The 19,698-nt window shown below is 54.1% G+C and overlaps 1 protein-coding gene across 1 annotated transcript in view; it reads right to left on the bottom strand.

Annotated features, from left to right (window-relative positions):
* Positions 1-19,335, bottom strand: part of LOC102993174 (growth factor receptor-bound protein 10) — a 42,146-nt gene extending 22,811 nt beyond the window's left edge. Inside the window, exons 1-6 of the mRNA XM_028490286.2 lie at positions 19,284-19,335; positions 13,162-13,277; positions 12,111-12,179; positions 10,378-10,515; positions 8,547-8,657; positions 6,734-6,832 (exon numbers count right to left, since the gene is read on the bottom strand). Coding sequence (XP_028346087.2) covers positions 6,734-6,832; positions 8,547-8,657; positions 10,378-10,515; positions 12,111-12,179; positions 13,162-13,277; positions 19,284-19,320 — 570 coding nt within the window. The 5' untranslated portion in view covers positions 19,321-19,335. The remainder of the gene's footprint in view (positions 1-6,733; positions 6,833-8,546; positions 8,658-10,377; positions 10,516-12,110; positions 12,180-13,161; positions 13,278-19,283) is intronic.
* Between the last annotated feature and the right edge of the window lie 363 nt (positions 19,336-19,698).

The raw sequence follows: 19,698 nt of genomic DNA, 5'->3' as shown, positions 1-19,698 counted from the left end.
AATAGCACTACCATACGACCCCGCAATCCCACTACTGGGCATATACCCTGAGAAAACCATAATTTAAAAAGAGACATGTACCAAAATGTTCATTGCAGCTCTATTTACAATAGCCAGGGCATGGAAGCTACATAAGTGTCCATCGACAGATGAATGGGTAAAGTAGATGTGGCACATATATACAGTAGAATATTACTCACCCATAAAAAGTAAAAAAATTGAGTTATTTGTAGTGAGGTGGAGGGACCTAGAGTCTCTCATACAGAGTGAAGTAAGTCAAAAAGAGAAAAACAAATACCGTATGCTAACACATATATATGGAATCTAAAAAAAAAGAAAAAAAATTGGGTCTGAAGAACCTAGGGGCAGGACGGAATAAAGACGCAGACATAGAGAATGGACTTGAGGACGTGGGGTGGGGGAAGGGTAAGCTGGGACGAAGTGAGAGAGTGGCATGGACATATATACACCACCAAACGTAAAACAGATAGCTAGTGGGAAGCAGCCGCATAGCACAGGGAGATCAGCTCGGTGCTTTGTGACCACCTAGAGGGGTGGGATAGGGAGGGTGGGAGGGAGGGAGACGCAAGAGGGAAGAGCTATGGGAACATATGTATATGTATAACTGATTCACTTTGTAATAAAGCAGAAACGAACACACCATTGTAAAGCAATTATACTCCAGAAAAAATGTTAAAAAAAAAAAAAAAGAACAAATTGCAGTGTCTACTTAAGATGCCACGTCCGACCAGGATTCGAAAGGACAGCACAACCCCTGAAGTGTGAAGGTGACCAAAACCTCAGCATATGTTATTAGTCCTGGTTCTGTTACAGTTTACACAGCACTGAGCTTGAATATTCCTCAAAGCTTAGAGAAACTCATTTTTTAAAAAAATGTAGCTCAATTTCCTCTTCTGGGTTTTTCAGTCAACTTTAAGGTTTTTCTGTTTTTGCAAAGAATGTCCATTTCATCTTGATTTAAAATACAATAGTAGGTGGATATGCATAGCATGTCTTCACTTTTCCCATTTTAAAAATGACTGGGTTTTACGTGCCTTCATTTCTACTCTCCAAATATTGTAATTCCCCCTTGTTTCTGTCGGGGTAGAAAAGACAGGTGTCTGTGCTTGCAGTTCACCCAGGGTGGCCGGGGGTCGCTCACACACCACGCGGCACAGCGGGTGGGTGGGAGACAGAAAGGGATGGGGCAGGCGGGTCTCTAAACGGCTTCAGAGGTGAGATGCGCTTCCGGGATGCTGAGAACAGCCGCTGTTTCTGAACAAACAATGAAACTGCACGCTGTGCTAGTAACTGACCTGCCTGCCAGGAGCTTCTGACTCTGCTTTTGAGTCAAGCGGTGGGCTTTCTCTCCCTGGGGCCTGGGGCTGGGGCAGACCAGGCGAGCAGTCTGGACCTGAGCCTGTGAGCGGGAGTGACATGTGTCACTTCTGTGGATGGGAGACCCCCCTCCCTGGCTCTGCCTTCCGTCCCCCGGCTGAGGTCATGACGGGGCCACGCCACCTGCCATGTCTGAGCTGGATCTGTCTATGCTGTTAGAGCTGCTGAGATTGGATTTTTTTTTTGCCATTTACCAATAACCTGAGATGCCATGTAATTCAGTCTTTTTGTCTATTTCACACACTGAGGAATTATCCAAAATTTTGCCTGGGCGGGGAAAGGGTTCTGCTACATAAAAATAAAATTTGGGAACCACTAGACTTGAGAGATCACCTTGCAGCGAGGAGGGTCAGAGGGAAGGTGTGTCTCAGGGACTTTCATTCTTTCAGATTTCACAAAGCAATCAAATTTGGGGGAAAAAATCTGTCACTGTCTTAAGGCTTGGCAACTAATTTGCCAAGACAGCACACACACACACCAAAAATTAACCACTGATCTGCCACCATATCAACAATTTTTTTAATCAGCAATACTTTATACAATATTGGTGATAGGATGGTAGATCAGACCATCAGACTTTTGTAACGTTTATTTCAAGGTTAACTAAGTACAAAGGACACAGTCTCGGATGAAAGAATAAACCTGTTACCACGAGCACAGTTATAGCTTCATGGGAAGCTGACCGCACTGTCCGTATCTGTTTTGTTTTGCTATATGCACTGGAGAAGGCGTCTCCCCAACTTCTCAGTAGTCAGAGGACTGGCTTTTAGGGACCACGGGTCTGGACTCTGGGATCCAGAGAGGCCATGAGTTTGGCTGCGAGCGGGAAGGCAGGTGGCACCATCAGACGGGAGGGCGGAACACACCGGAGCCATTTCCCAAGTTCTACCTGGGCTTCTTAAGAAGCCCACCCCCGGGCGGGGGCATGGAGTCTCAGCTGGCCCGTCTCCAGGTGCTCTCTCTGCACCTGTACTGCGAGGGCCGCGCCTCCCCCTAGGTTCTCATGATGATTAAACGGGGTGACGTGAAGCTCCCTCCGGGCAGGTGCGAGCAGGCAGCAAACATCACGGTGTTGCCACCAGAGCCGGGATGCTTTGCCTCTGCTCCGTACACCTGGTCAGCACGCCCCCGCGCCCCCCGGCGAGCCGTTCCGTGTTTGCGCTGCTTCTGGGCGCTGGAAGCCTCCTCTTGGCTCCAGACTCCACAACGCCTGTGTGCCAGGGCTGAGGCGCCTCGGCTGCTGTCGTGCCCAACATCCACTGTAACTGTATTCTCCGTGTCAAGTAATTCATTTCAGAATCCTGTGTGTGTGTGTGTGTGTGTTTTTAAAGCCTCTTTAAGAGGCTTAGACTTTTTAAAAAATTGTATTTATTTTTCTGGGCTGCGCTTGGGCGGCTCGCAGGATCTTAGTTCCTCAACCAGGAATTGAACCAGGGCCCCGGCAGTGAAAGCGCTGAGTTCTAACCACTGGGCCACCAGGGAGTTCCCTACAGAAACCTGTACTGATGAAGCAAGACCTCGTTCTTGGGGAAGAATCTCTAGGGCAGCTTAAGAAACATCTAGAAGGTGGAGGGGGTGGGAAGGAGACGGTAGGTAACTAACACCGTTTTCGTACTCCTTGTGACGCTCCTGTAGTCTTTATGAAAACATTTAGGAAACAATGGAATAGCAGGTAGAGGAACAAAAGCAGGTATCAGCCAGTTCTCTCCTCTGGAGGCTCGAGCTATAATTTTTTTTAAAGAAAGTATACCAGTGTTGGTACTTAAAGGCACAGGAAGGTCTAGGTTAATTCAAAAGAAGGCCTTCCTCTCAAAAAAGCCCTGGGATTTCAATACCGTCCAAATTGCCCAATATCAGCCACCACAGACCTGCTTCCTGGCCAGAGTGGGAGACAGTGGGAGGGCAGAGCTTTACACTTCAGCTTCAGGCCCCGAGGTCTCCGATGTGTCCTCCACACGGGGGCATGGCACATCCGACCCACTGTTAGGGGGCAAGGCTGTCGGAGGGTTAAAGCTGGGGGAGGGACCTCTCATCACTCACTACAGACAAGATCTTCACATCAACCACGAAAGGAGGCAACCCAACGTTTCCTTGGTCTGTGGCAGCAAGGCCCCCCCGGAGGCCCGAGAACCGGCCTCTGGAGACGGTGCAGGTCCCCAGGCCAAGGCCCGCCTCTGCCGACTCCTCCAACCTGGCAGGGGGGCCGTCTCGGGCTGACTCAGCCCTGCCCATGACATCGGGCAGGCAAGGGGGAGAAACGGTTTCAAAAGGGGGGGGGAGGCCAACGCAGACACGGGAGTTTGGGTAGGCTGCCCCTTTCATTCAACTCAAATCTTCTGAGCGTCTCTTCTGTTCCGAGCGCTAGGCCGTCCCAGCCCTGGGGACCTGGGGGGAGCCAAGCAGGACGCCGCCCAGGCACGAGAACATGTAGAGGGGGTCTCTCCCGGCCGGGTCCCTGCAGCCTGCAGACCGGTCGCCCCGTGGAGGAGAAGACAGGCCACTGACCGAGCCGGTGCTCACACCCCAAGAAGCTCGTGACGCAGCAGAGCCAGGGAAACAGGAGGCTTTTGAGAAGGTTCCCCACTGCTTCCAAGTCCCCGGAGCAAAGGACACGCCGTTCTGGAGGCGACGTGTGGGTGCAGGGCAGGGGCCATCACACAGAACCTGGTCTTCTAATTACGCTTCCCCCCAGAGCAAGGTGACTGGAGCCAGGGGCGGCTGGGGGGCAGGGAGGGAGGAGACCCAGATGTTGCTAAGGGTCCCTCATTTCAGATGCTGGTGCTGGCCACTTGGTAGAGGCAGGAGGCCCCAGGGCGTGACCAGCCAGGCCCCGCCCTCACACAGGACGGCGCTGTGGGATGTGCAGTCAGCTGCTCGCTCAGGGCAAGGCAGCCAGGACGACGGGACCACGGCTGGAACTGGATGGATGTGCAGCTTTCCCGGAGGCTCTCGGGGGGGCAGCAAGCGCGCTGGTTAGCGATGGAGTTCTGGGGCCAAAACATCGGGGTCCCGGGGCTGACTCTGCCACACGCCAGTGGCCACGTGGAGCACAGCGCCACGGGCTTCAGGACCGTCACCTGTACCGGTCGTACGTGTACGTACAGAGCTGCCATGAGCAGCAAATGAGGTCAGAGATGTGAGGCGCTGCCTGGCCCGCAGCGGACGCTCCAAAACGTCCGTCACGTCGTGTCAGCATATACAGGGCACGCAACGTTAGCACTACTAACAGCCAGGCATCGCTGCCACTGGGAGCTCGGCCCGCTTCCTTCCAGCGCCCGGTCACCTAGTCACATTACGATGGCGCCTCCCCGCCCTCTGCCCTTGTGAGACGGCATCAGAGGTGCTGCCACGTCGCCATGTGTCACCCACGGAACACGACGCGTTAGTACCAGTTCCTTTCTCATCTCCTTTTTGTTTTTTCCAAAATAGGTATTTTTGCAGAGCAAAAGAAAAAACGAAAAGAAAGCACACAAATATATAAAACCTTGCAGGTCTCCCTCCACGTCTGCCCCATCTACACCGCAGCCTCCAGGCTCCCGGGAGCGGCCTCTGTGTTCCCCTGCAGTATCGTGTTTACATACATGCCAGTGAATCTAAACACGCGTTTCCATTCTCTCCCCACCAATGCACTGACCTCTTTATACAACATTCTGCACTTTGCTTGTTAATTGTTAATAACACAGCCTGGAAAATTTCCCACAATGGGATCCAGGGAGGAGCTGTTCCTTTCCAGCCGCAGGGGGCTCCTCTGTGTGCACGTCCCGTAAGCCAGGGAACCAGCCCCCTGTTGAGGGGCGCTTGGATTTAACACCAGCTTGTCAGGGCGCAGCCGACGACATACGGTATCTTTCAGCAACAGGGCATTTCTTCTTCTATCACAGAGCAGTAACATTCAAATGTACACCATTTTTTAAAGATTAATTAATTAATTTGGCTGTGTTGGGTCTTTGTTGATTCACACAGGCTTTTCTCCAGTCGCGGCGAGTGTCGCTGCAGTGCGCGGGCTTCTCGTTGCGGTGGCTTCTCTTGTTGCGGAGCACAGGCCCTAGGCGCACGGGCTTCAGTAGTTGTGGCTCGTGGGCTCAGTAGTTGTGGCTCGCGGGCTCTAGAGCCCAGGCTCAGTAGCTGTGGCGCACGGGCTTAGTTGCTCCACGGCATGTGGGATCTTCCCGGACCAGGGCTCGAACCCGTGTCCCCTGCATTGGCAGGCGGATTCTTAGCCACTGCACCACCAGGGAAGTCCCGTGTACACCTTTTTGTGTTTTACCGGTGACAAGATAAATGAAACAAAGGAAGGTTCTGGGAGAGGGGAACACGGGTTGCCTCTCCAGGGAGCCCGTGGCATCTCCAAGGAGTTATTCCCAGCTCCGCCTCCCACTGTCTCTTGATCTAAGTGACTCTGCCGAGAACCTTGGACCCGCTGGACCCTCAGTGAGGGCTGAGGGCTTTTGTAAACAGACACCCAGACCACTGCATGTGGTGGCCGCAGCTGAACAAACACACTGCCCCTCAGGCCCCTTGGCTTTGGCCAAGTTCGTCTTGGCAACTAACCCGTAACTCTCGAGGACTTTATGTGCCTAAGGAATTCCAGACGCACGGCGTGTGTATGTGCAAAGGAACATTTTGTGGGACATTCAAGTGCGACGCGCCCGCTGTGCGCTGAGCTCGTACTAAAGGGCGCATGAAGTCATCTTGGCAATTTCTGTGAAACCACCGCCGGGTGCGAGCCCACGTGAGGGTCCGTGCGAGACATTTCTTTCAGAACTATTGTCAGGAGACACCATTTCCCTTGAGACTCTACGGTGAGCCATGTGGTTCGTTATGTTTCCCCCACGGCCCTGGCTTTTTGAGAATTCGGGAGTTTGGTGCTCCATCAGGAAAACCATTAACCCCCTGGTGACCTTCGTGCACCCTCCCCAACCCAACTCCCTCGCCTTGACCTTTTCCTTCCTGTTGGTTCTCAAGCCCCGCCCCACACCCAGGGTACACTTGGTGACATCTGGAGACATCTGGGGTTGTCTCAGCTGCTCGGGGTGCTACTGGCGTCTCGGGGAGAGACCAGGGGGCCGCTAAATGTCCCGCAAAGCACAGGACGGCCCATTGCCTGGCCCCAAGTGCCAACAGCGCCGAGGATGGGAACTGGCTCCGGTTCCTCTAACGTTAAGGCTCTGTGGGGAGCTTCTGAGACTCTGAAAAAATGTGTGAGGACCCTTGATTCCTAGAGCTGGTGACGGAACGTGGGAGGGTGACAGGCACTGTCCACGGAGAGGGGTGCGCTGACGCACGCTGCGACCGCAGGCCTGACGCACGCACGCTGCGACCGCAGGGGACCCACCTTGAGGAGCCTGAAGGCCGTCATCCAGCACGTCCGGCTCTGCTCGTCCTCGGCACAGAGCAACCGCAGCTCCTTGGCCTCGTTCCTGACTCTGTTTGGCTAAAGGAGACGAAGGAAGACCCCGTGGGCGTCACAGGGAACCGGGAACACACCTCCCGTTAGGCAGGGCAGGGCCTGCCGAGCATCACTCGTGCTCTGCCGGGCACGGACGGACCAGCCCCGGGCGGCTGTGGCCACTTCGTACTTAGCTGAGTGGTCAGCCGTCCTCCCGCGGGAGGTCGTGGGGGACACAAACAGGAAAGAAACCGCACGGCGGGGGTGGCTGACGGGGCATCGAGCTCCGGGCGGAGAAGGCTGATTCCTGGGAGGGGGACCTGCTCCGGGGTCTCAGAAGGAGGCGTCTTCAGTCGCCTCCCAGGAAGACCGAGGACGCAGCCGTGGGAAGGGCCTGCTGGGTGAGCCGGCGTGGGGAGAAGCCCCCGGGGCTCAGGGCTTCTGGGGCACCTGAGTGGCCCCAAGGACGGACCCGTGGAAAGGCCCAGGGGGTGAGACCAATGTCGCCCCAGAGCAGGGGACCGGATGAGGGCAAGCAGCGGGGGCAGGTGGTCCCGCCCAGAGGCAGGGCTGGGCTGTGACAGACGAAAGCCTGCAGGCATAAGCTCGGCGGGATGTCCACAGGAACCCTCTGACCGCAGGCCCGAGGGGCCGCGCTGGGGTGGACACTGGCCCAGCTCTCTGCCTCGGGACTCTGGAGGGGGAGGGGCGCCGGAACGACAGCGCGAGTCCGCTGACGCTGCGGGCGAGGCAGCGGCCGCGATACCTGGCATGCGGGCCGGGGGAAGGGGGCCCCGACGGCTCCAGCCCCTCCCGAGGCCACTGCCCACCAGCCTCCCATGCACCTGGGCCTTCAGCTGGTTGGAAGTCAGTTCGTATTACTTGGAACCAAAGGGGCTTCACCAAGTGAAGCAGAAGACGGCATTTTCGGATGGAATGGGCTCCTGGTGTCCTGTCTCCTCCTCGGGCTCACAAGGTAGCCTGGCTGGGGTCTCGGGCTCGCTCCCTGGCTACCCGATGTGGGCAATGGGGCCGGGTCAGTTCCCACCCTGTGAGCACCTGCGAAGACCCAGGAAGACGACGGACGTAGAAGCCCCGGTAGAGGGTCTCGTGCGCGGCGGGTACTCAGAAAGTATCTCCTAGCGCGGTGACCGGCACCACCACAGCTTCGCCGAAAAGCGTGTGTGTGCGTGTGTGTGCGTGTGCGTGCGTGTGCGTGTGCGTGCATGTGCGCGTGCGCGTGCACGCACAGGCATGCACACGTATGTCTACATGTGTGCATGTGTTTGTTCACACAGGCGTGTGCAGGTGTGTCCATGCACACGCACGAGCGCACATGGGAGCGTATGTGCGAGTTTGTGTCCTCACGCGGGTGCAGAGAGAGAGGGCAGAGCTGTGGTCACCCTTAGTCTAACGTCCTGGGGACGAAAGGGACGACAGAAGGTGTCAGCTCACTCAGTACCCTGGAGGCCACCCAGCGACAGGCTGGCGGTCCCTAAGCCACTGGGCCCGTCGACGGGCACTGTCCATCACGGACTCTGCTTCTCTCTGAGCATCTGAGCTACTCACGGACGGACACGCCATAAGCACACAAGAAATATTTTTATATGAGTGAATAAATCTAGTGTGAAACTACATTTCTGTTAAAAACCAACCAACAAACAAAAAACAGCGCCCAAGAAAGGAGGTCCCTGGTTTAATTCCAAAGCGGCCAGGGGGACGCTGTCTGGGCGTCTCGGAAGGCCTGCGGATGGGGTACCTTTATGCAGAAGCCGTAGTCCGTGGGGGCACCATACTGCTTCCTGCCGGCCAGCAGGGAGAAGATGCGGCTATCCTCCAGGTCGGCCAGCAGCTGCAAGTGTCTGGGCTCCTGCAGGAAGGTGGTCAGACTTACGGGGGAGAACTTCTCAGCACAGCCAAGAGCCAGTGTTTCACGCCCCCGTCAAGAGAGGGCAGTCTGTGCGTGCTCTCAACACCTCTCCCCTCTTGACAGTCTACAGAGTATACCCATCACGTAGAATAAGTGCAAAATTAAAACCACATCCTGCAGCCGCTGCCAAAATAACCCCACCCTCCCGGTTCTCAGACAGAAAACGGTTACAATGTTATTTGACACTCTGCCAAATCAAAGCCCCATAAAGTGAAAACCAGAAGATCTGGAAACTAAGGTCAAGGTTAGGAGCACACACTCAAACGCAGGGCCCACACCCGCTTCGCTATGCTGCGTGGTCGGAGTCCAGATGCGTCCGCAATTGTCCCATCCTCCTCCTGGACTCCCCATCCCGCGTCTGTTTCCTGCTCTAGGCTACACACGTCAGCATTGATGAGGCTGATGCGTAAGCCACACATCAGAGCTGGGAAATCAGGAAGTTACCCTCCTCCCCACTGCATCTGATGAAGACCCCGTCTGCAGAGGGAAGGGCGGCCGGCCATGCCCCTTCTCTCCCGCGGCCATGCCCCTCCCCGGTGACCACGTCCCTCCTCCCCAGAGGCCATGTCCCCTCTCCGAAGGCCACCCCGCTTCTCTCCTGACTTCCCAGAACAGCAGGACTGTGGCCTGATGCTGGCTCCGCACTTTCCCCTGGGGTCCCCAGCTCCTCCCTCCTCTTTCCTTCGAGAACAGAAGAGACCGCAGCTCTCGGGTGTAAAAGCAAGGCCAAGGTCAGCTGGGTACGTTCCCACGGCAGGCGTCCTCGGACGTTACAGGAAAGAGTAGGTCAGAGGTGCAAAGACACCAAAGGAGACCCTGGCAAGGCCAGCCCGCAACACCCCAACTGTCCTTGGAGTCGGGCGGCCGTCTTCCGTCCCTCACCTCCTCGTCCCACTGGGGATACACACAAAACCGCAATTTACTCCACGAAATACCTACAATAACATGAATTAGACTGCCATTAGGGTGGCAATAATCAGATATCCCGCGGCTAGCTTGGACGCCCACTTCCAAATTATAGAAACTAAGCATCTTTCAAGGGACTCAGGCCGGCAGGAGGCTCTGCTCCCAGCCCACAGAAGGGGTCCGGGCTGGCCAGCTTGGGGGTGGGGGAGTGACACAGCCCCGGGATCCCTAGGTCTGTGTCATCACCTGGTTTCCCAGGTAGGGCTGTGCACCAGGAAATCTGAGTTTAGCTGCTACACAATCAGCTTAGTAAGTCACGAGCTGGGCGGAGCCCAGGGTGCAATTTAAAGTGAAGCCCACGCTCACTCGGAACCCTCCCAGCCTGGTGCGACCGGCAGTCATGGCTTTAAAACTCACCTTTGGGGCTTCCCTGGTGGCGCAGTGGTTGCGCGTCCGCCTGCCGATGTCAAGGGACTCAGGCCGGCAGGAGGCTCTGCTCCCAGCCCACAGAAGGGGTCCGGGCTGGCCAGCTTGGGGGTGGGGGAGTGACACAGCCCCGGGATCCCTAGGTCTGTGTCATCACCTGGTTTCCCAGGTAGGGCTGTGCACCAGGAAATCTGAGTTTAGCTGCTACACAATCAGCTTAGTAAGTCACGAGCTGGGCGGAGCCCAGGGTGCAATTTAAAGTGAAGCCCACGCTCACTCGGAACCCTCCCAGCCTGGTGCGACCGGCAGTCATGGCTTTAAAACTCACCTTTGAAGCTCCCTTTGTGGAACAGTAGAGGCCGGATCGCCGCAAACACACGTACAGCTTCTTCCACGACTTCCTTCCCAGCTCCTTCACGTGCAAAAACCCTTGAATCTCAGGACAACTACTGGCGTTTAAAAAATTCTGTTGAAGAGGAAATTTTAAAGGTCAGATAATGCTGACATGAAACTATGGAAGCGGACGTATTATCAGCGTTGCTGACACTGGCACATTTTACGAATTACTAAAATACTCCTTTTGGGTTAAACTGAGTGTTTTCAAGTGATACTTTTCCTTTCGAAAGTCTTAAAATTCCCATCTACATTGGGGTGGCCTAAAACATAATTAAGTGTTTAAACGTACACAGACAAATGGACTTTTCTAACCCTGACAAGAAACACGAAGTCATAGATCTCCTAATGGACAGTGTGTTTAAGCATCCTGCCCTTTATTCTGGTCTCCCATAAAAATCCCAGTCTGATCCTGGGAGCTGGGGTGACAGAGGGCCAGGAGCACTGATTAGCGGCGGGTGGGCCGGGAGTAAGCATCTGGCCGTCGCTCTGACCGCGTGACCTCCAGCGAAAGCGGTGGATGCGCTGCCTGTCCACCTCCTGGAATGAGCACCCTGGTGACAGCCTGCTCTCCCGCTAAGCCCTCCCGCCAGCCACACCTCTTTCTTCAGGGAAGAGAGGTCAGGAACCAGATCTGGGGTGACCCTGGTGGGTCCCCTACACTGACTGAGAGGGACACAGCTCCTCCTGCAGACGGTATGGGCCAACTGGGCAGGCCCTGGTGCCCCCGGGCAGTGCTTCTGGCACCTCAAGACATCACCGTGCACGCTCCCCAAGCATCAAACCGTCTCGGATCAGGCAACTAAAAAGCAGGAAACCACTTCACCCTCTCGTGCACAGGCCACGATAACTTAGTCTGACAACTCTCACCCAGGGCAGACAGATGCTCTGGTTGGAGGGCCCAGGACACAGCACAGAGGCTTTCAGCTTCCAGAGGCAGAAAGCGAGCAGGAAAAGGAGGGCTCAGGGCAGAATTCTGTAGGAACTACATTCTAGTACTTTCTCTGATATTCAGTGCCACCTGGAGAGTGCTGGTTGCCTTAGTGAATGGTTTATTCCCTTACTACTTAACGTGCTGTTAAGAGACACGTCTTTAGGGGCGCAGAGGACTATCCCGACTTCCTGGGAGAGCGTGAGGCAGCAGTAAGCGTGGAGAGGCACCTGATGGCCCCCTCCGCCGCGGGGAGGGGAGGGGAAGGCCAGGTTTACTTGGAACAGACTTCAGGAAGCAAGGAGACAGTGAAGACAGGTGTGCTTGTTTTTCGAGTGTAAGACGTTCCTTGTACAAGATTTTTATGGCAACCCAATCATTTTTTACTACCAGGTGGACCCAGTATTTTCGCAGAGATTTCCAGGGAGTTGGGCTCGGAGACAGGGGGCGCGCTTTGCAGAGAACACAGGACCTGCGGCTCCTCCACCCGGCCCTCCCGCTCCGATGGCCTCTAAGTCAGTGTATCCTGTTTCTAAGTGCTTGTTTTGCTTTGAAGGAGCCTGGCTACATGCAGCTTTCCCAGGTAAACACTTATTTCTGGCTACTCTAAATTCCACGAGAGGCCAAGGCTCGTACACGAGTAAGAACGCAACTGCTCCAAGTTTCTACCAGGCCCCCAGGGCAGCCTGAGAGCTTCTACGCAGAGACTCCAGCAGAAGCCTCTTCTTGCCCAGTACCTGCAAAAGCTGGGTCTGACTGCCGTTTGACTGCTGGCACCAGGTAACCATCTGTTCTGGGAAGAAATTCTAGGTCATGGAAAAACAAAGATGTCAGAGGTTAGCTTAAGAGTGGGGGAAAAGCATACTTACAGGTACGCCAGTACCGAAAACTTTCCTCCAGGTAAAATGATGTACAATTTGTATTTAAAATGACAGTCCCTTTTGTTCCTTTATCACACAATGGAAACACTGACTTCCAAAGGCTACATTTTCCCTTCAAGGCTGCACCAAGGCAGGGGGCTGCCGCGTGTCCTAACCCAGGGACCCAGATGCTGGCACGAGATAAAGAACCCCTGAAGCTAGGAGATGCGCGCAGAGACGGGAAGAGGCCTTTTCTGGTGCATCACCCAAAAGTAGCTACCAGATTTCTTCCCTTCAATACAAAAGCAGCTAAACTAGCAGAACTAGAAGCTGGCGCTGGGACTTCTCCCCCAGTTGCTGCTGCTGTGTCTCGGAGTGAGGACTGGCGCTCAGACCACGGCAGGTACGAGGCTCCCCATCCTGACATCCCACAAGGCGAGGGCCCCACCCCGCACAAAATAGGAAAGGAAAGAAAAATCAAGGCGAGTAGCTCAACCCACCTGGATTTTGACTTCTCTACTGATTCTTCCCCCAATAATCCCAAAGTAATACTCGCTATTTGCAGAGAATAATGAGTTTTTATTTTGCTGAGTATTTGACTAAGTTACTCCAACTGAACTAAGAACCTTCAAAATAACTGAAGAAGCCCACCCCACCTCTCTCTCTCCATTTAGAGACTAAGCCCCTCTCCCACTCCAGCTACCGCGAGAAGGGGATGGTGACCTCCGGCCAGAAGAGAGGCATTTAGTTAAGCGTCAGAGAGGGAGTTTCAAGCCAGGATTGCTTAGTTAACTAGCAACTCAGATTCTCAAACCCAACTGCCACCCGCTACAGGTCAGTTATTTTGTGACCTGCTACTATGAAACTCAAGTATAAACGGCAGGATTTCAAGAGTTCCAAACCCCAGACTCAAAGAGATAAGACTCACCGTGGGATTTTTGAAAAACTCGTATTTTGCATAATTCTTCCGGAATAAAAATTTACTCTCGCTTGCCATGGTGCCGTCTACCTGGACCACCAGCTCATGGTCTTCCAAGCACCTCTCTGCAGAGGAAAAGTATTGTGTGAGATAAACAGGCAGAACCGTCAAGGCAGCCTCACAACCAATGACAAAATCTGCTTGACTCTCCTGTTCCTCTTCAAACATCGTGAGCAAAGACGAGGTCAAGAACCAAAAGTGAATCGAAACCTCTCTTTAATGTGTTACCTCAAACGCATAGGAGGTCCTAGGACACAGAGTATGAGGAGCTCAGGTCAGTCCTCACTTTCATATACTTCTTCTCAATTTGGCATCAACAAAAGACTCTTCGCAGACGATTTCGCCTTGAAATTAACAAATGTCAACTCTCGGAAAGAACAGGGGCTCTAATGACTGGGAAAATGTCCCAAGACACAGAACAGGGGGAAGGCTCTGAGCAAGGACGACGCACGAGCGGGTGTGGGGGGGGGGGGTAGAAGCAGGACGGCTTTGATTTCGTGAAACTCAGCTGCCTGAGAGGGTGTTAGGGTGTAACACGGGAGGGAGCGGGCTACCAGCAGGCAGCCCGTCCCCACGGCCGGCCGTACGCTGGAGCCCACGCTAATCACGCGCGCCCCGGAGCTGTTCTCCCAGCGGGACTGTGCCGCCGGGAAGGACACACGCATCGCACAGCACTCTGGGGGAGCGTGCACGGACACACACACTTCGGTGCCTGGCTCAGCAGCGGCCTCCCGCTGGGGCGGCGTTTCCCTCCCAGTCTGAGCGCCCTGGCTCCACGCGGAGCCCGTGGGGCATGAGAGGCACGTGGCCTGGCGCCCTCACGTGGCTCCGCACAGCCTGCTGACCGGGCGGCAGGGAACCAACCACGCTCAACAAGGGGATAAGTGACAGGAGCGAACGAGCCCAGGGCAGCTTCGCCGGGTGAACGGAGGCCCAAACGGCGGAGCAGGAGATGCCACGAGACTGACACAAGCGGCCCCGTCGGCCCTTCCCAGCTCCCACTCCCTTTTCACGCGGCCAGCGCGGATCCCCAGGGGGTCTTGTCTCCCAGGAAGGAGGAGGGCTGGGGTGAAAGCGTTCCTGAGTCAAAGCCATCTCAGAACGTGGCAGAACTGCTCTCCACGAAGGGCACGGTCACCAGGCCACTGGTCTGAGCCGGGCCCCGCTGGCACACAGAGCACACGAGCACAGGCTGTCCTCGGTAGAGACATAGTTAAAGCCTGAATTTCCTCCCCACGACGAACAGAAAGCTCAGGCACCTCAGGAAGGGCCAGACCTGGCACCACCAGTGAGCCACGGGCAGGCCCACTGGTCCCCGGATGAGGCGGGAACTGCCAAGCAATTCAGGAACCGTACGCCCTGCCTGATGTCCCCCCCCCAGGACAGAGGAGAAGGCCCGGGGCAGCCTGAGCACGGCTACATGGCCATGTCTGCTGCCAAGACAGGGGTTAGCGCAACGTCATTCATTTAAAACAAACCCATGACTTTCCTTGAGATTTTTATTCAGAGAAAACATTTCTGTAGTTAGGGGGGAAAAAACAACTAGGACCCAATAACCTGCTGATGGTTGGTTTACAGAATTAAAATTTGTTACCAGGTAAAATAAGGAGAAAGAAAAGAGCGGGGTGGACCTAAGTGAGGACAAGGCAGATGTCGAGTTTCAGGAGCACGGGGCCCTCCCAGCGGGAGCCACCGGCTCGGTGGGGCCCCCGGACGCTGCACCCCAGGCAGGCTCCTCTCTTCCCAGGCCTAGCTACCCTGGTAGAGCCGCGTACAGCAGCGCGTATGGACCGTCAGCGGTCCCGACAGGAGGTGCTCCTCTGCCCCAGGTCACTCCGCTGACCTCATGAGGCCTGGGAGGCCTACAGGTGGAAACCAAGGCCGCTGCACCCGCTGCGGCCAGTGGTGGGACCAGGACCGAGCTCCTCAGAGATGCCAGAGCTGTCGGCCAGGCCTCCCAGTGAAGGCCCGGGACCTGTGCTCACAGCTTCCAAAAGGCCACCGGGACGACCTCAGTTCAAAGCTTTCTGTCCAGTTCTCATTTTCTCTATGATTCTAAAGACACATATTTTCAAATGACCTCAGGCAATAGTATTAAACGATCACATCACCCGCTACACATGTCATATGGTCACAATGGCCTTAAGTAAAACTGCCATGTGACTTTTCATCCAAAAGGACCTTTTGTACAAATGGAAGAGGAAGACGTTCCTCAAAGGGTATTTGTAGTTTTCTGATTTCCGGAACTAAGGCCAGCATCTATGCTGCCACCATACTCCCCACGAAAGATACTTAAAACTCAAACAACTCAAAAAAAAAAGCATATTTTGTAGACTTTTTGATGATGGCCATCCCACTCCTGGGCATATACCTGTATAAAACTCTAATTCAAAAAGATCCATGCACCCCTATGTTCCTAGCAGCACTATTCACAACAGCCAGGACATGGAAGCAACCTAAATGTCCATCAACAGAGGAATGGATAAAGAAGATGCGATACACAAATATATATACAATGGAATACTACTCAGCCGTAAAAAAGAATGAAATAATGAACATGGATGCAACCAGAGATTATCATACTGAGTGAAGTCAGAAAGAGAAAAACAAATACCATATAATATCGCTTATATGTGGAATCTAAAACATGGCACAAGTGAACCTATCTATGAAATAGAAACAGACTCACAGACACAGAGATCAGACTTGTGGTACCAAAGGGGGAGGGGGGGAGGGAGAGGGAAGGATCGGGCGTTTGGGATTAGCAGGTGCAAACGACGATATATAGGATGGATAAACAACCAGGTCCTTCTGTAGAGCACAGGGAGCTCTACTCAGTAGCCTGTGATCAACCATAATGGAAAAGAATAGAAAAAAGGTTGTATATACGTGTATAACTGAGTCGCTTTGCTGTACAGCAGAAATTAACCCAACACTGTAAATCAACTACACTTCAACTGAAAAAAGCAGCGTATCTGACTTCCGGGGCCGTGCAGCAGACACAAGAGTCCTCAGCGGAAACGTGAGGGGTGAGGTGGGGCTGGAGACCCAGCGCCCGGCCGGGGGCCCCAGGAGGCGTCAGCACCTCGCCTCACCGCCCCCTGCAGCCCCTCACCTCCCGGCGCAGCCCACGTCACGGAGACCGGAGCGCTGAAAGCCGCCCACAGCAAACACCCTGACGTCTGGATCTGCCCCATCAGCAGCCTCCCTGCCAGCTGGGTATTTTAGTGGGGAAAGGGTGTCATGTGGTGCCTTTCAGAGGTGACAGACACAGAGACAGAGATGGACAAGGATCAGCCTGCAAAGGCCGCTCTGAGCCCCAAGGCTGAAGGCAAGGCGGCTGCTTCTCCCCGGCCCCCGTCTGCGCAGATGTCAGCAGCTGGACGCGGCCGTCACGCGACAGGGCGGCCGTCACGCCCTTCTCATCTGACCAGGAACAAACCCAGAGCAGCGAACAGCCCGAGCAAGGGTTCCTGCTTCTCCCTGAGGTGTTTCGTCCCGATTCACACGACAACAGAACCCCCCAGATCCTTGAGATGCACAGGACCCGGCTGTGACCCTCGGTCGACGGTGCTCCAGGCTTAATTAAGTGCCAGCCTCTCCCGCTGGTCCACTCTGACGCCCGTGGTTACTCAGGGCCCGCCTGTGGGAGCCCCTGCACTCCCAGGGGGATGGAGTTTACAGGTGGGCCCATTCTCAAGTTCACGGGGGGCACCAAGATGCTATTTTTCATGCCGAAGTTCCTGTTTTTCGATATTCCTTTAAAATATAGTTTGTGTACTTGATACAGCTGCAGGCTGGCTGTGTCACATCCCTACGTCCTCTGCCTATTAAGGTGTCCTGGCTGAAGTGAGCCCGGCTGCTCACCGGCTCCAGGCAGACAGGAGGGCAACGCTTCCCAAGGCAACGGCCCCATCCCCACCCCTGCTGGCTGGACTCGGGGCCTGTCCGGTGCCACTGGCTGGGGACAGTGTTTCCACGTCTGAGCTCTACCCCAAAGGCTGGAGCCGAAACATCCCATCCAGGCGGGACTTTTGGGGCCACTAATGGTTGGAGAGATCAGGAAAGGTACGAGCTCCCGGGAAATCAGGAAACACAGGACACGGTCACCTAAGACCACTGAGCACTCAGGGCTCCGCCCCAACTTTTCAAACCAGCAAGTGGTGCAGGAGCCCACAGTGGGGACCAGGAAGGGCCCCTGGACCCGGCTCTGGCCACAAGCCCAGCTCAGAGGGCAGAGAGGGTCCCACCAGCAAGAGGTGCTGCCCACGGCGGCAGCTGCCACGGTTCCTGCCCCTCCGGGAGCCTGACGCTCTGGCCCCGCGGGCACCCTCGGGGGCTGCAGACCTCGCCCACGCACGCGGCCTCCTGCTAGTGGAGAGGAAGCCGTCTCGAATGGGTGTCCTGGAAACTGCCCCACGTCTCCTAAATCATCGCTGGTTTCCGAGCGCGAAAAGGTTTAATACTGTTAAGGATATGATATCTTAGCTGCGAAGATCGGCATAGTAATTGTGCTTGGAAATCCTTAATTTCTAAGGCTATGCATCAACTCAGTGCTGTAAGAGTGGCCTGCCCGCCCCTCCATTACTGGGAACCCCAGCAGCCTCAGGGATCTGCAAGCACCACCTCCCTTCGGCCGGAGCTGCCAGCCTCGTGTATGCGCCGGTCCCAGGAGCATCCCCGAGGTACACCCCGTGAGAAAGTGACCTTCTAAAGGGAGGAGATCAGTGACTGGGGAGGCAGGGCTGGTGGCTCTGCCCTGAGAATGGGGGCGGCGGACTCGTGCGCCAGGGGACCCAGGAACACGCCCAGGACCCTGTCAATCACAGAGAACGCCGCACACCCCACCCAAGGCGGTTTATGCTGAAACACCACGGGGAGCTGTGAAAGGCACTCCCACAGCCCTGCCCCACGGGAGGCTTGAAACAGGGAACTGGACCTTCCTCTTCCCACTACTGGGCATCTGACCATTAAATGCTGGTGGATAATGGAAGGCAGAGGATTTTCACCTAAATAACAACTTAACGGATCAAAACCAATATTAAGATCACAAACAAAAGAACAGGCAGGGAAGACACAGGGCCGGGGATGCAATAAGCTCTTTGTGAACAGTGGGAGGCTTCCCTGGGCCCTGCCCTTGCAGGAGGGCATGACTAACTTGGTGGAACTAACACCTGCAAAATCCTCTGCAGAACCCAGGCATCAGGACAATGTGTCCACTTGCTGCTCATGAGAAAGGAGCTGATGGGAGAAAGTGAGGAAGAATCTCCTAAGGGGGCTTCATGCGCCTGCAATTCAGCTCACTGATTTCCTTTTGTCAAACAGGATCTGAAATTTGATCCAAATGTTCTTTTTTTATTTTTTTCATCATTTTACTTGCTCCTCTCTGTTTTTTCTTTTTTTTCCCTTTTTACTTGGTTTTACAATAAACTATTGTCCCCTAAAGGGGAGTATGTCAATCCATCTGTGAATAAGAGAAAGAATTCTCACATCCCTGAGAATACAGTGTGTGCATGTGCATTTCGTTTTTTACTCCCTCAGAATAATTTTTCTTCATGTGACTGATCATTTCCCAAGTTTATCATCTACTATACGATGCTGCAGAAATCAAGTGCTACCACAAGAAACAACGGAATCAGAATTTCTCAAGCAGTCCCTATGTGACAATGTTCTGTGTATCTGCATCCATTCCGTATGTTCTCTAGGTGTGTAGTGATATTCATGTATTATAATATCTACAGAAGTTTTTTCATAGTTCTTTTCAAATTAAAAGCACAGTCAGATTTTTGAATGGTCTTTCAACAATATTCGTTATATTTGGATCCAACTATGCAGATGCATTTTTTAAATTACAGTAAGTCCCCTACATACGAATGAGTTCCGTCCCGAGAGTGCGTTCGTAAGTCCAGTTTGTTCGTAAGTCCAAAAACTTAGCCTAGGTACCCAACTAACAGAGTCGGCTGTATAGTACTGTACTGTGATAGGTTTATAATACTTTTCACACAAATAATACATAAAAACAAACAAACACAAAAAATAAAGAAAACATTTTTAATCTTACAGCACAGTACCTTGGAAAGTACAGTAGTACAGCACAACAGCTGGCATCCAGGGGCTGGCATCGAGTGAAGAGGCAGAAGAGTTACTGACTGAGGAGGGGGAGGAGGTGGGAGATGGTAGAGCTGAAGGATGGTCAGCGACAGGAGACGGAGGGCCAGCTGCAATGTCACTCACGCCTGACGTTGATGGAACGCACGTTCGCATCTTTGAAAGTTCGCAACTTGAAGGTTTGTATGTAGGGGACTTACTGTAATCCTCTATGTGTGTGTGTATGCATGTATACGGGTATATATACATATGCATGCATGCATGTGTATATGTATCTGTATATACATGTGTGTGCATGTGTGTACATAAAAACTGCAGGGTTCCGACTACTGTTTAATTTCCAAATTACCTGTGTGTCAACAGATGCTTTTGGTGACC

The sequence above is a fragment of the Physeter macrocephalus genome, chromosome 5, assembly GCF_002837175.3.
Source record: "Physeter macrocephalus isolate SW-GA chromosome 5, ASM283717v5, whole genome shotgun sequence".
NCBI lineage: Eukaryota > Metazoa > Chordata > Mammalia > Artiodactyla > Physeteridae > Physeter > Physeter macrocephalus.
Note: the sequence above shows the minus strand (reverse complement) of the source record. Positions and strands in the feature narration are given on the sequence as shown.